Genomic DNA, 14,241 nt, shown 5'->3' with positions numbered 1-14,241 from the left:
CTTGCAAAAAGAACCAAACCAAACGCACCAAACCCCAAAACTAGGTCAGGGTTGGCCGTCCTGCCATCTCACGCTCTATATTTAGCTGTATCTACGAGCACACAACACGGCGAATACATCGCTAGGAGCGACGGAGGATACGTGATCACAACTGACACGCGACTCGCGTGAACCCAACACGGCAAATCCAGAGACCGGGGAGCTCATGAACATAACCAGCAGCGCTGACCCCCTCTGCGTTCAGATAACAGCTGCTAATTGCGCTGTTCTTCTCAACATAATCAAGAATAAAACACACCTTTAATCCCATCGGCAAGATAAACGCTTCAGGTGCGAGTTCAGCAGCGAAACTCTTAACTCCGAGTTGTTGGGAGCACCAGCACCTGCGTTTACAGCCACCTGGCTTTGAGGAGGAAATATATATATTTTTAGCATGGTTTTAACATCTTTAAAGCCACACGTTGTTCCATCAGCGCCCTCCTGGTAGCACACGTATGGATTGCACGCCCGCGGAGAGGTGAAGAACAGCAAGATGTGCGTGCGGTTGGGATGAGAAGCAGCTCAGGCCGGGCGGTCACGGCTAAAAGAGGCGGTGACGGGGTTCTGGGTGGAACCTCCAGCTCATTAATCACACCAGGTGTCTTAGATTTCATCAATACAAAAGCACTTCCATTTTATTTCAGGTAAATATGTGGCAATGGCTTGGACAGGAACAGCAGCGGTGACCTTGGTCACCCTGCATCGCCTCGCACAGCTCCCGGCTCCATGGCAGGCACAGCACAGCAAACACACACCTCTCCGCCTCCTGTGGCCCTGGCTCCCCAAACCAGCATCTAAACCACAATTTAAACAAATCCTGCCGCTCCCTGGACGTGTAACACCCCAAGACGGTAACACCCCAGCATGGAGTTAACGTTTTGAATTGCTCTGGTCTGAGAGCCAAGGTCTTTCTGAGCTCTCAGGGGTCAGCGGGGAAGGGGACACGGATGGGACAGACCCTGCCTGCCATCCAGACCAAGCAATGACAGCATTCCAAGCCGTTAGCACCAGGCTTTGTGTCCAAGGAGAGTCGGGATTTTCTGGCTGGGAGGACAGAGGCTGTGCCAGTTCCACTCCGTTTTGGGGCAGTTCTGTTTGGAAACCTCTCTTAGTTCGGCCTGTCCCCATCCTGCCATTTGCAGAGGCCTCTGGGCCTTTCTGCCTTTGTCCCTCTTCTCTGTTCAGGACCAGCTGCAAGTTCTCATTCTTTTATATTCTATTTCCATTATATATATCGATTAGTACGAGCAGCGGCATATTAATATTATTATGTTATTTTATTAAACCGTGTTTATCTCGATCCACGAGTTTCTCCCTTCCCTTTCGATTCTCTCCCCTATTTGGGGGTGCAAGTGGGGGAGTGAGCGATTATCGTGGGTTTGAATTGCCAGCGTAAGGTTAAACCGTGACAACCCCCCAGCACCGAGAGGAGTCATCAGCACTAATCACTCACCGTGTAATTACTCAGCCACTCAACCTCCACTGCAGGAGGCACCTTCGTACCAGTGGGAGATCCTTACGGGTTATTCACTGCCAAGCACGACGTGACACATCCCCAACATCCACAGTCTGCAGATGTGCACGCAGGACAGCGTGGAGTTAAGCTGGGCACTTAAGTCCCACTTTAGTCACACTGCGGTATCAAGACTGGACCGGTCTAAGCTTTCTGTAAAGAACACTCCCTCCAAGTTGTGTTTTCTGAGCTCATCGCTCCTTTGTCTTGTCATTCCTGCTTTCTTCTGGCCAATTTGCAAGATCCAGTACGAGTGGGACTGTAGGAGAGGCACAAGAGGACTATTAACATTCAAAAGTCTTCATGTAAATCCTGATTATAAAGCAAATTAATTCCAGTCTGAGCCAACTCAGCCCAGACCAGCAGCTGGGCAAACACACACCTTCAAACTGCAAACGTTCAACTTAAGCAAATATAAGTAGCTAACGAATGCTTTGGGAAATGCCAACCCTATCCCGTTTTCCCCAAAGCAGCATCAGTTAAAACTTGTGGTGATTTGAAGACAAATGGTGGAATTAAGGTCCCACATGCAGGTCCCTCGTGCCATTGCAGAGACCACGGGGTCCATCCCCTGCCTTGAGCTGCCGCTGCAGAAAGAACGAGGCTCCTGTAGGTCCCGTGTCCCACCTACCAGCCCTGTGCAGATTCCTGATGTACCGCGAGGTGTTTAAAACCAGCACTAAACACCTCTGTTCAGGCAAATGAACTCTGCTCCTGTCTACTAGTCAAGTCTGCTTCAAAACCCCACTTGGCGCTTGAGTCGAGACAGGTGCCCACAGCGGGGACGGATGTCAAGTAACTCTGGAAACACAAGGTCCTGTCCCGCGTCACCCTCAATGTGACGCCCTCAGCAATGCAAACCAGAACGTGTGCTGGCTGCTGGGGGGACAAATTGATGATTAAACATTTTACCCTCTTCAAAAGTCCCTGGGAGGAGGCGTCACTGCTTGGACGTGGCTGTGAACACCAAGCTCCCCAGTGCCCGCGTGGCCGTCTAGCACGGAGCTGAAACCTCTATCCTTTCTCCTTTTCTACATTAAAAACCCAACAAACAGGATCCATTCAGCAGATACCGCAATGGCACACGGCTGGAGGGCAGCCCAAATGCATTTTTATGCTTCCATTAAAACCATTGAGAAAGAAGCTCTGAGAGGGGAGGAACAACTACAGCCTGCTTTGCTAAAATAATGAGAACCAAGCAAACAAATTAATCACGCCTTGCACTCCTGAAGCATCACCTTGTCCCTCAGTGCACGTTCCTCCCCCCAGCTCTGCATTTCCATGCTGTGATAGCTGTTTGGGCAGCAACTCCCCATCGGATGGAGGCGGCTGAATTCCCCCCTTTGGCTGAGTTTGTCTCTTTAATCAACGTGACTGATTTTCACAGAACTTAAGAGAGAACGCTCTTTGCTACCTCTCTCCCTCGCTGTCAAATCTGAGGATACAGCAGCCACATAAAACCACGTTTCCCTGGGAAACCAACCTAAAAATAGCCGGGTTGGCTGGGGAGGATGGTCTGGAGTGTTTGAAATTGCGGTTAGGATGAGATTGCACGGGGGGTTAATTATTAATAGCTGCATTACCCCCTCGAATGCTAAAGATCCCAGTGGAAAACGCGGTCTGGCAGGCGGTCACTGGTGAGAACTGACCTTCCTCCCAGCGTGAGGAGGAGCGCGGCCCAGCCAGCCCCCCCAGATCTGCAGAGCCAAGGTGGGGATGCAGCCTGGTCTGAATCCATCTCAGCCTGGTCTAAACCCATCCTCAGCCCGGTCTGAACCCATCCTCAGCCTGGTCTAAACCCATCCTCAACCCGGTCTGAACCCATCCTCAGCCTGGTCTAAACCCATCCTCAGCCCGGTCTGAACCCATCCTCAGCCCAGTCTGAACCCATCCTCAGCCTGGTCTAAACCCATCCTCAGCCCGGTCTGAACCCATCCTCAGCCCGGTCTGAACCCATCCTCAGCCCAGTCTGAACCCATCCTCAGCCTGGTCTAAACCCATCCTCAGCCCGGTCTGAACCCATCCTCAGCCCAGTCTGAACCCATCCTCAGCCTGGTCTAAACCCATCCTCAGCCCGGTCTGAACCCATCCTCAGCCCGGTCTGAACCCATCCTCAGCCTGGTCTGAACCCATCCTCAGCCCGGTCCGAACCCATCCTCAGCCTGGTCTAAACCCATCCTCAGCCCGGTCTGAACCCATCCTCAGCCCAGTCTGAACCCATCCTCAGCCTGGTCTGAACCCATCCTCAGCCCGGTCCGAACCCATCCTCAGCCTGGTCTAAACCCATCCTCAGCCTGGTCTGAATCCATCCTCAGCCCAGCTCAGCTTCCAGCACATGGGCAGCACAGAGGTGAAGCTGGAACCAGCTCGGTCATGCGCTGGTGGCGGCACCGACAGCTCGGGGGGTTCGGCTGCTCCCGCGGTGGTGTCAGCCAAGGTCCCGCAGGCTCGGCTCTCAGATCTCTCCTCCCATCGGGGAGACCTGAGTGCGGCCTTTCTGGACTTAAAAGGGGCTGATGAGAAAGATGGGGACAGGCTTTTGAGCAGGGCCTGTTGCCATAGGACAAGGGGTGATAGTTTGAAAGTAAAGGAGGGAGATTCAGGCTGGACATGAGGAAGGAATTGTTGTCCCTGAGGGTGGTGAGAGCCTGGCCCAGGTTGGCCAGAGAGGTGGTGGCTGAACCATCCCTGGAGACATCCCAGGCCAGGCTGGACGGGGCTCTGAGCACCCTGAGCTGGTGAAGATGTCCCTGCTCATGGCAGGGGGGCCACTGGGTGACATCTGAAGGTCCCTTCAACCCAAACCATCCTGTGATTCTCTGATTCTAAGACACCTCCACACTGAGATGAACAAAGGAACGAGCATGTGCTCCAGGAGGCTGGGGCTGGGGTGGACTGAGGGGGTAGAACAGTATGGACAAGGGTTTATTTTAGCGCTTTTGGCTGTTTTCTACCTGTACATCAATGAAACATTCTACACTGCCAATGTGAGTTGGACTCGATGATCCTTGTGGGTCCTTTCCAACTCAGGACATTCTATGATCTATGCAAACACAAATACACCATATTTCTGCAACCCCGTCACCCCTGGAGGGGAGCTCGCAGATAGCAGAGGTGATGGAGAGGGCAGGACACCTTCCCCTTCTCCAGTATCAGCTCATCTGCTCATTTCACACAAGGAAAAGCAAGAAGGAGAAAAAAAAACCCCTTTTGTGCATTTAATTCAGAATCTAATTACCTCGTATAAATTAGTTCGTTGGCTTCCACCTAAGATTTAGCATGTAATAGGCTATGAATCACATCTCTGCTACAGGATGTATTGTGCCATTTACATGTGAAAATGCTTTATGCGAGGCACCCTGTGGACTAGGGATATTAATTTATACCACGGGCTCTGGAAGATTAAGCGAAATTAAAGAAGATAAGGAGATAAGTCACAACTGCTGATCAATGCTTCTTAATGAGGAACATGCTCTGTGTGCATTTTAAGGCGAAATCAGCCATCAGAGCCTCCGCAACCATAAGGTCGGTTGGATAGATGACGAGGATATGCATTAAAACCCCGCTGGTTGTAAGAAAAACTCTCTGGTCACCAAAACCCACTTGCTCCATGTGCTTTAAACACTCCCTTTAATCTGCCCAGATTAACTCCTATGGACACACACCCAGGCTGACAATATTCTTCACTGTTGTCTGGATTTTCACCCTTCCAATAAGCCACGTGTGGTGGCCAGAACCATTCTGGCGGCTCTTGCAGTCAATCCCAATTCATGGATCGATGAGCATTTCCTGCCGGTTTGTGAGCACACAGGGAAAACAGGCACGTGCGCCCCAATTTCCCTAACGAGGCAGCGACACCCATGCCGAGGGCTCCTGATTCACTTTATAAGGAGGAGCTGTCACCTATAAGTTGTTCCACCTGAAGGAGAAGGCGCAAGAGCCGCGGGCAGTGGTGGACGCGGGAGACGCGGCTCCTCCTGAATCCAGTCGGCAACTCCAACAACTCAACTGTTTTTGTGTTTATTCTCCATCCTGACCAGCTCCTCCTCACTATTTAAAAGAGAACACAACATTACTTACAGTCTAATTTTAAGCTAGTGCCCCGGAGCCAGAAACTGCATTAATTTCCATAGATACTGAGTGGTTTTACCAGTACGGTGGAGCTAATTAGCCCCATCTTTATTATTACCGTCACCTCTTGGAGGGACAACACAGGACACGAACACACAGTGGTGACCCAGAACTGGTTGGGAGAAGCCGGCAAATGCTCCCTTAGCATCAAAAATACACCAGATAGTGCGTGAAAATAAAGTGGTCGGGGAGAAAACAAGAATTATCTGGACTGCAAGTGGTTGAATTTGTTATATCTGCCTAAAGACAACAGGGCTGAGCTCCAATAGCACAGAGTTATTAGGCGCCAAGAAACGCAGAAGCCACCTGATGATAATTTTGTTTTCATGTGGGGCTTTTTATACATCTGCTTAGAAATTCTGTTTCCATCAGTGATAAGGGAATTCAGACCGGCACGAAAACACGGCGTGCTGCGCGGGACTCCAGTTACAAACCCAGAAGGGTTCTTGAGGCCCTAGAAATGACCATTTCAGGTGGGATCCCCCACATTTGTGTGTCTGCACCATCCCATTGATGTGCTGTGCAAAGGCAGGATGAGTTTATCTGTATCATGTATGCAGCCAAGAGCCGGTTTAATCACAATATTCACACGCGTGTGTGTGCCAGTATAACGATGTTCTTGCTGTCCAACAGCACGGATGAGCAAGGAGGAACATCCAAATTAATTCCTAAAGAGCCTAGCAGGGGCAACGCTGATTTTCTACCCTGGGCTGCAAATCCATCTACAATAACCCTACAAAAATACAGCAGAATAACACGTTTGTTAAATAATTACCTCTGCTGGATCGTTTGCAGCAGAAGAAGGAAAATAAAGGATGCTCAACACAGGCCTCGATAACACAGCTCGGGCTCTCCAGGGTAGAGCGAGAAGCCTCATTTTCCTCAAAAACAAATTGAAAAGATTAAGGCATCCTGTGATTTAATGGCAGCTCTTCAAGCAGCAGCACTGCCTGCAATCAGAACACAAAGGCTTGTGAGACCAAAAAAGGGGATAATGCATCACAAGTGGGGGAAAAGAAAGAAGAAGCCTAAATGATGCAATAAAAACATAAAGCATGTCTGTTCAGAAAAACGAGGGGCCGCGTTTTGCGGTCGTTATCATTCCGCCAGCAATTCCTTGCAGAGCGTGAGCCAGCGTTTCAGCAAACCCACGAAAAGAGGATGAGGGAAGAGGATTTTAAGTAGGTCACCAGTGAATATGATCCTGAGGGATTGTTTGCTGTTGGTTCTGTTTGCTGTCGGCCCTGGAATCCTTATTTGAAGAGAAGAATTCACGTGAGGGCAGCGAGGTGGGCGGCAGATCCGGAGGAGAACCGCGTTACCTTTTGGAAACCAGGCTGGTGTCCCTGAGATGGGAAATCTTGGGGACGTCCCAACACACAGCGGCTCTGGGTGTGGAAACACTGGGAAGGGAGACGGGGAAACGCAGGTTGGGATTTTACGCCAAGGGAAACTTCTCCCCCTGCCAACGCGGGTAACAAACCCATCAAACGAAGCGCCTTTTGCCAACTATTTATCAAACCAGCGAGCGTCGCTTAAAGAAAACGGGTCATTGTTTTTCTCTCGCTGTTGACCGAGCGATGCGGAGATGCTGCAGGATGCTGGAGCGAGTTGAGAGAAGGGAACGGAGCTGATGAGGGGCTGGAGCACAAGTGTGATGGAGACTGAGGGAGCTGGGGGGTTCAGCTGGAGAACAGGAGCTGAGGGGAGACCTTCTGATCTCTGACCTGCCTGAAAGGAGCTTGGAGCCAGGGGGGTCGGGCTCTGCTCCCCAGGAACAAGCGCCAGGAGCAGAGGAAACGGCCTCAAGTTGCGCCAGGGGAGGTTGAGGTTGGATGTGGGGAACAATTTCTTCCCCAAAGGGCTGTGGGGCACTGAAGGGGTTGAACCTGGAGGGGTTGAACAGCGCGATGGAAACGTGGAGCTGCAGAGCGCCCATCACCGCCAACACCCACCGGCACCTTGCGGATCATTCTCATCGCGATCGCAAAGCAGACGTGACACATTAATTCTGCCTTTGCGTGGTTTTCTGCCTTATGAGATGGTAATTTCCTCGGGGGAAGGAACCACACTTGTGCCTTCAAATATAAATTCGGGCTCCTTCTTTGCTCTTTGTCATAAAACCCAAGATGCTGGATCTCCATCATTTCCTCCAGGTTGTTGCCGACTACAGAGATGTTGCTGGTTTAACTCGCATGTAAATCTATTAGTCTCAGTGGTTAATCAAGGTTTCTACATGAGAAAGGTGAACAGCTTTAAGCTAAAGGAATAATTCAAAACTGATTGAAATCAGCAGAGTTCTGTGATGAAAGAGCATCTTGATGACAAACGGAAGGGGTTTAACCCCTTGTGTGCCACCTGGGCCTGAGCGGGAACGTCTATTTCTTTGTATTAGTGGAAAGTATTACAATAAAAAACACTCAATCAATTTGAATCAAACTGGGCTCTCGCACCTAATGATTCGTGTTCCAGACTGTGGAACAAAACCAAACCACAGTGAACCTCCTCTGTCTTTTATGGACAGCAGCAAAAATACATTGAATGCCTGTCCTCCCCCTTGCACAACGGATTGAAAATGTGTATTTACAGAGCGTTTCTTTCCATCCATCTGACGAACATCTCAGCCTTCATACTATGAACAAAAGAAGAGCTTAACCTTCAGCAGCACTGGTAGCTAATGGCAGATTTCAGTCTCACTTGGCCGTGTTTGCCACGGGTTGAACTGTTGCAAAGAGGGAAAGAAACACACAAAAACCCTATTTGTGAGTTCTATTTGTACCCAATATATTTAATCTCACCCAATTGCCCGCAGTTCTGAGTAGGTTTTATTCATACACTCGATTTTTGTCACTGGAGGGGATCAGGGTCCTATTGCACTTATTCAAAGTTTTAAGCAAGTTTTAAGACTCCCTTAGGTTGGGCCTGAGCTCGGCTTTGCTCTCTCCTAAGTCCACAGCAAGGGGTGAGCAACCCCTGCACCTCCAGCGCGATGTTGTTCCACTGTTCTGGCTCAGGATCTGTTTGCTTTATTTATTATATAGCTATATTTTTATTTCTTATTTTTGTATTTAGCATAATTAAGCTTTAATAACGGAAGAACCTTGGCCACCTCGTACCAAATGTGCTTCTATTTCTGTTTGGTTCGAAAGGCTGACGGCACAGATTTTCCCACCAATATATATAAATATACTTTCCGCATTCTAAATGTAAGTTTATATAAGTCTATTTTATCAATTTTTACATATATAAACATACGTATGTATATTTTTCCCCCATTTTTTTAAGACGTGTATGTATAAATTACACATACACACCTTCCTATAGTGCACACAGACATGTATGTGACACCAGGTATAACAACCAAACTTCTCCCCTTCCACAATCAAATAAATCACAGCCATTTCGGCTAATGAAATGAAAACCAGGCCCTAAAAACACCCCCGTGCCAAGGCGGGAGAGCCCCATGTGGAACCAGAACAGGGGAACAGGCTTTGATGGAACCTCGGATTAGCCCAAGATCTGGGTGACAGAGCCAGCGCCACCAGCTCCAGGACACACTGGTGTAAGAGCCCAGCACTAAAGGAAATGAACCCAGTGTGCGTTATAATGATTAGAATTGGCTGACAGGTCTCCAAGTGCAATAGAAAAGGTAAAATTAGCCTTAGGCAAGTGGTTTTCTGCTGGGGTTCTGCTTTGTTGGATGCTGGAAGAAACCCAGCGGCTGCGGAGAACCGGGATTAGGGAGCGGAAGCAGCGAGGAGCGCAGGTCGGCGATACTATCGATCCGAACCGGGCAGGAAATACCGGGTGTATTTAACACAGACTGTAATAACTAAATGGTTTAAGCAAGGGCTGCAGAATGGAGCACAGTGGTGGGAAACAAAGGAGGGGTCGCTGTCACCTTTGGGGGTGACACTGGAGCTGCCTTGATAATCCCTGGTGTTTGGATCACGCCGTTTCCACGCTGCGGGGACACGGGAGGCGACACACAGTGCGAGAGCCACAGGAATATGAGAGAAAAAGCTTTGGAAACCAGCGGCGATCGGTTCTTCTCTGGTGAAGAACAGCTTGGAAGAACCTCCAGAAAGAGTCCTCAGTGGCTGGACCCATCAGTTGAAACATCTTCTAGAGATGTAAGGATCACGAAGCACGTTTAGGGGTAAAAGGTGGGAAGGAGGAGTCCTTTTCCAGCTGATTATCCTTCCTTTTGATGTCCAAGAGCTACTGAGGTCCCTTTGTCCTCAGCATGGGCTCCAACGCCCGAAGGGACACTGGTCACATCCAACACCAACCAACTGGTGGGTCTGTAGTGCCACCGTCATCACCTCCGAGCATCTTTTCTTCCCACCGAGCAGCGTAAGAGTCGTCCCGTGATCCACATTTCACGTGGTCGCTCCAACAAGGGACCACCCAACGTCCCGAGCTGCTAAAGAACATTTCCAGCTCTTTCATGCTGGGAACGTGAGGAAACAGCCAGAACTCAAATTGATGGAGCGTTCTGCAGGGAGGCACGAACTTACTGCGGCCACGGCGTCTGCGTCTCAACCATCCCTTCAGCTGGGAGGTCACTGACCTCAATAACTGCGTTGGTAACAAAACCATCTCGCTGACGTACCAAAAGTGTGACTCAAACACCCCTTAACTCGACTATATACAACTCACCGTCTTGGTCAAGTCGCTACCCTGAAATTTTATATCTCATGTTAAATTCGTGACCAACACCTGAAAGTAAGAAAACATCTACTAGGATTAATTTTTAAAATAGGTAGATTTTCATGGGCAAAGGGAAAATATGTGAACTCATGCATTATGTTCCCAAATTTGAAGCCTTTATGCTTAATAACAGGAACGACTCCAAAAGCAGCCACTGAAATACAGTGTCTAATGACGTTACTTCTAGACTTTTTCTAACCAGTCTAAATTGTTTCTTGCTGAAAGTTTCCCAAATTGCCAACGTGAGATGTGTCAGCATTGAAATTCCAGGTTCAAAGAGTTTGGAAAAATAGTAAAAGCTGCAAAAAAGCATTTGAATTAGACGGTTTAGGACTCCCCAGCACAGATGTCACCACCAGCCTCCTCCTCCGGCCTACACACCAACCCAGAACGGCACAGAATTGCATGTTAGTTTATTACACAAGTATTTACATATCATTACCTACACAACCTTTGCTAAAAAGGGGTTTTTTTACTCTTAGAAACTGGAAAGTGGCTGAAAACAAGAATATTTGCAGCTCTCCCATTTAAGCAGCTGCGCTGAGATTTGGCTTTTGAATCACTAAAAAAAAACGAGCTAATATTGTTTGAAGCGATGATTAAACAGCATATAAATGTATTTAACTGCCATTCTTCTGCAGTGATTAGATAAACACAATTATTTTTGAAGATAAAATGTCATCGTTAAAGTCAGTAGAAGAAATTGAAAAATCAATAGTTTATACCCTTCTATGAAAGGCGCAATATTTTAGATGGAGGGGTGCACAGCGTACTTTATTAAAATGAAGAGAACAGAATCACAGAATCCCAGGATGTCAGGGGTTGGAAGGGCCCTGGAAAGCTCATCCAGTGCAATCCCCCCATGGAGCAGGAACACCCAGATGAGGTTACACAGGAAGGTGTCCAGGCGGGTTGGAATGTCTGCACAGAAGGAGACTCCACAACCCCCCTGGGCAGCCTGGGCCAGGCTCTGCCACCCTCACCACGAACAAGTTGCTTCTCATCTTTCAGTGGAACCTTTTGTGTTCCAGTTTGCACCCATTGCCCCTTGTCCTGTCACTGGTTGTCACCAGAAGAGCCTGGCTCCATCCTCCTGACACTCCCCCTTTCCATGTTGATCCCCAGGAATGAGTCCCCCCTCAGTCTCCTCTTGTCCAGCTCCAGAGCCCCAGCTCCCTCAGCCTTTCCTCACACGGGAGATGCTCCACTCCCTGCAGCATCTTGGTGGCTGCGCTGGACTCTCTCCAGCAGTTCCCTGTCCTGCTGGGACTGAGGGGCCACAACTGGACACAAGATTCCAGGTGTGGTCTCCCCAGGGCAGAGCAGAGGGGCAGGAGAACCTCTCTGACCTACTGACCACCCCCTTCTAACCCACCCCAGGTACCATTGGCTTCCTGGCCACAAGGGCCCAGTGCTGGCTCATGGTCACCCTGCTGTCCCCAGGACCCCCAGGTCCCTTTCCCCTACGCTGCTCTCTAATAGGTCGTTCCCCAACTTACACTGGAACCTGGGGTTGTTCCTGCCCAGATTCAAGACTCTACACTTGCCCTTGTTCTATTTCATTACATTTTTCCCTGCCCAGCTCTCCAGCCATCATCACCCCTGAGCTCTACTGGATCCATGATGAAAGGAACAGCAAAGCAGGGCAGTGTGAACACCGACCACCGATCAGCTCTCAGGAAATGTCACCTGTGTTCAAAACACGCCAGATGTGAAACATCTACAGCTGCTTCACAGCATTCCTGCAATGAAGTGTGCTGTTTTACAATACCCAGCATCCCCCGAGCCTTCAAGAGCAGCTGCCTTTGAAATCAAACTATCTTTAGGCAAAAGCAAAACCAGAGGATATTTTCTGTTGCTCCTCATCACTGAATTTCCCAAAACAAGTGATGCCGACACTGAGAATTCACTTCAAATGAACAGAACACCCACGTCCGGCCGTACAGACAGCAGCAAACTTTACTCAGTAGTTGTGAAAACTGGCTGAACCGGCACAATCTTCTTGAATTCAGGAAAAACATGACATAACGTAACCTAAATTTGCTCCCGTTGTGCTGCCACTTGTATGAATATTTCCCTATAAAGCCGCCTCTTTGTTGGTCAGAAACGGAACACGATACTGTGAACGGCAAAACACTGCATGTGAAGCTGCTCAATGTTAATGGGAAACTGTCCCATAGGAGAGAGGGAACAGCTCTGAGGGTCTGTTCACTCCATACACCATTTCTCTACAGACTTATAATTCTTTTTTGGGCCTGTCTGCAGCAAAGTCACCACCGCGATGCTTCTCCGGACAGTCCCGAACTTGGTCTACAGTTTAAAGGTGATTATTGCTAGTTCAGCTGTAAGAACCTCAATACAAAACAACCCCTTAGGTGCTCAGTTCACCAAGAAAACCGCTTTTGCATGTTGATTTACAAGAGAGACAGTTTGCAGGGAACAGAGATGATATTTCCCAGCTCAAGCAATAAATCGTCGACTGATACTGAGAGCAGGCGGAGCAATTTGAGAAAGGAATAGCTGTATCTTCATTTTACACGTAGAGTTTGTATTAAGGAGATATTGTGACACACTCAAAATGAATCTTCAGTGATATTTGTCCCCAAGAACCAAACGCATAGAGGGAGCATAGAAAGGGCAAATAAAGTGGTATTGCATGTGGTTTTGGTGTCCTGGTAATAGAGTGAAGTAACACAGATAAAGCTCAAGCCCGGCATTGAAACGACTTCCGGAAAGGTTTGGATTTGGCACGTTAGACTGAATTTTCAACACAAGCCATCCCCAGCACTGACCTCTTGAAGTGACTGGCCAGGACTCCCACCAGCTCCCCGATCCTGCTGTCGCTCGAGGGCTCTTTGCCGCACAGACAGACGATGAGGTCCTTGTTGTCCTTGGTGTGGAAGACCACAAGCTGGTCCTTCCCGTTGGAGACGCTCAATCCTACCAACTGCGAAGAGAACACAAGAAAAACATTATATTAATATAAGTTGGCATAGCTGCGCTGCTCGCCAGGCGAGTGTTTTCCTCGACTTCTGCCTCTACCACAGAGCCTGGGCAATGGCCACGTGCGGGTCCTGAGTACGCGTCAAAAGAGGTGAAACCAAGGGGGTTTTTTTGGAAGTCACAGACTCCCAGGCTGGTTGGGGTTGCAGGATCCCTGCAGATCCCCAGCCCCACCTGCTCACGCAGGGTCACAGAGCAGATCACACAGGATCCCAGGGGGTTTGAATGTCTCAGAGAAGGAGACTCCACACGCGCTCTGGGCAGCCTGGGCCAGGCTCTGGCACCGCAAAGGAAAGAAGTTTCTCCTCGTGTTCACATGGAGCCTCCTGTGTTTCAGTCTGTGCCCGTTGCCCCTCACCCTGGCGCTGGGCACCACTGAACAGAGTCTGGTCCATCCTCTGACCCCCACCCTGAGATATTGATCCATTGAGCAGATCCCTCTCAGTTTCTCCTCTCCAGCTCAACAGCCCCAGCTCTCTCAGTGTCTCCCCATCACAAAGATGCTCCAGAGCCCTCAGCATCTTTGTGTCCCTCCCTGGACTCTCTGCAGTGGTTCCTTGTCCTTCTCAAACTGGGGAGCCCAGCGCTGGCCCCCGTTGTGCAGATGTGGCCTCCCCAGGGCAGAGCAGAGGGGGAGGATTCCCCTCCCTGACCTGCTGCTCACACTCTTCCTCACACACCCCAGGTCCCATTGGCCTCTTGGCCACACGGGCACATTGGTGACTCACGGTCACCCTGTTGTTGACCAGAACTCCCAGGTCCCTCTGCAGAGCTGCTCCCAGCAGGTCTCCCAACCTGTGCTGCTGCTGGGGGTTGTTCCTCCCCAGGTGCAGGACCCTGCA

At 49.6% G+C, this 14,241-nt stretch overlaps 1 protein-coding gene across 2 annotated transcripts in view; it reads right to left on the bottom strand.

The window, feature by feature from the left end:
• MYO1D (myosin ID) overlaps positions 1–14,241 on the bottom strand; it is a 144,584-nt gene that overhangs the window by 32,342 nt on the left and 98,001 nt on the right. For both annotated transcript variants that reach the window (XM_082070698.1, XM_082070699.1), the window contains exon 21: positions 13,189–13,343. In XM_082070698.1, coding sequence (XP_081926824.1) covers positions 13,189–13,343 — 155 coding nt within the window. The remainder of the gene's footprint in view (positions 1–13,188; positions 13,344–14,241) is intronic.

The sequence above is a fragment of the Streptopelia decaocto genome (assembly GCF_964273445.1).
Source record: "Streptopelia decaocto genome assembly, chromosome: 22".
Classification (NCBI taxonomy): Eukaryota; Metazoa; Chordata; class Aves; order Columbiformes; family Columbidae; genus Streptopelia; species Streptopelia decaocto.
Note: the sequence above shows the minus strand (reverse complement) of the source record. Positions and strands in the feature narration are given on the sequence as shown.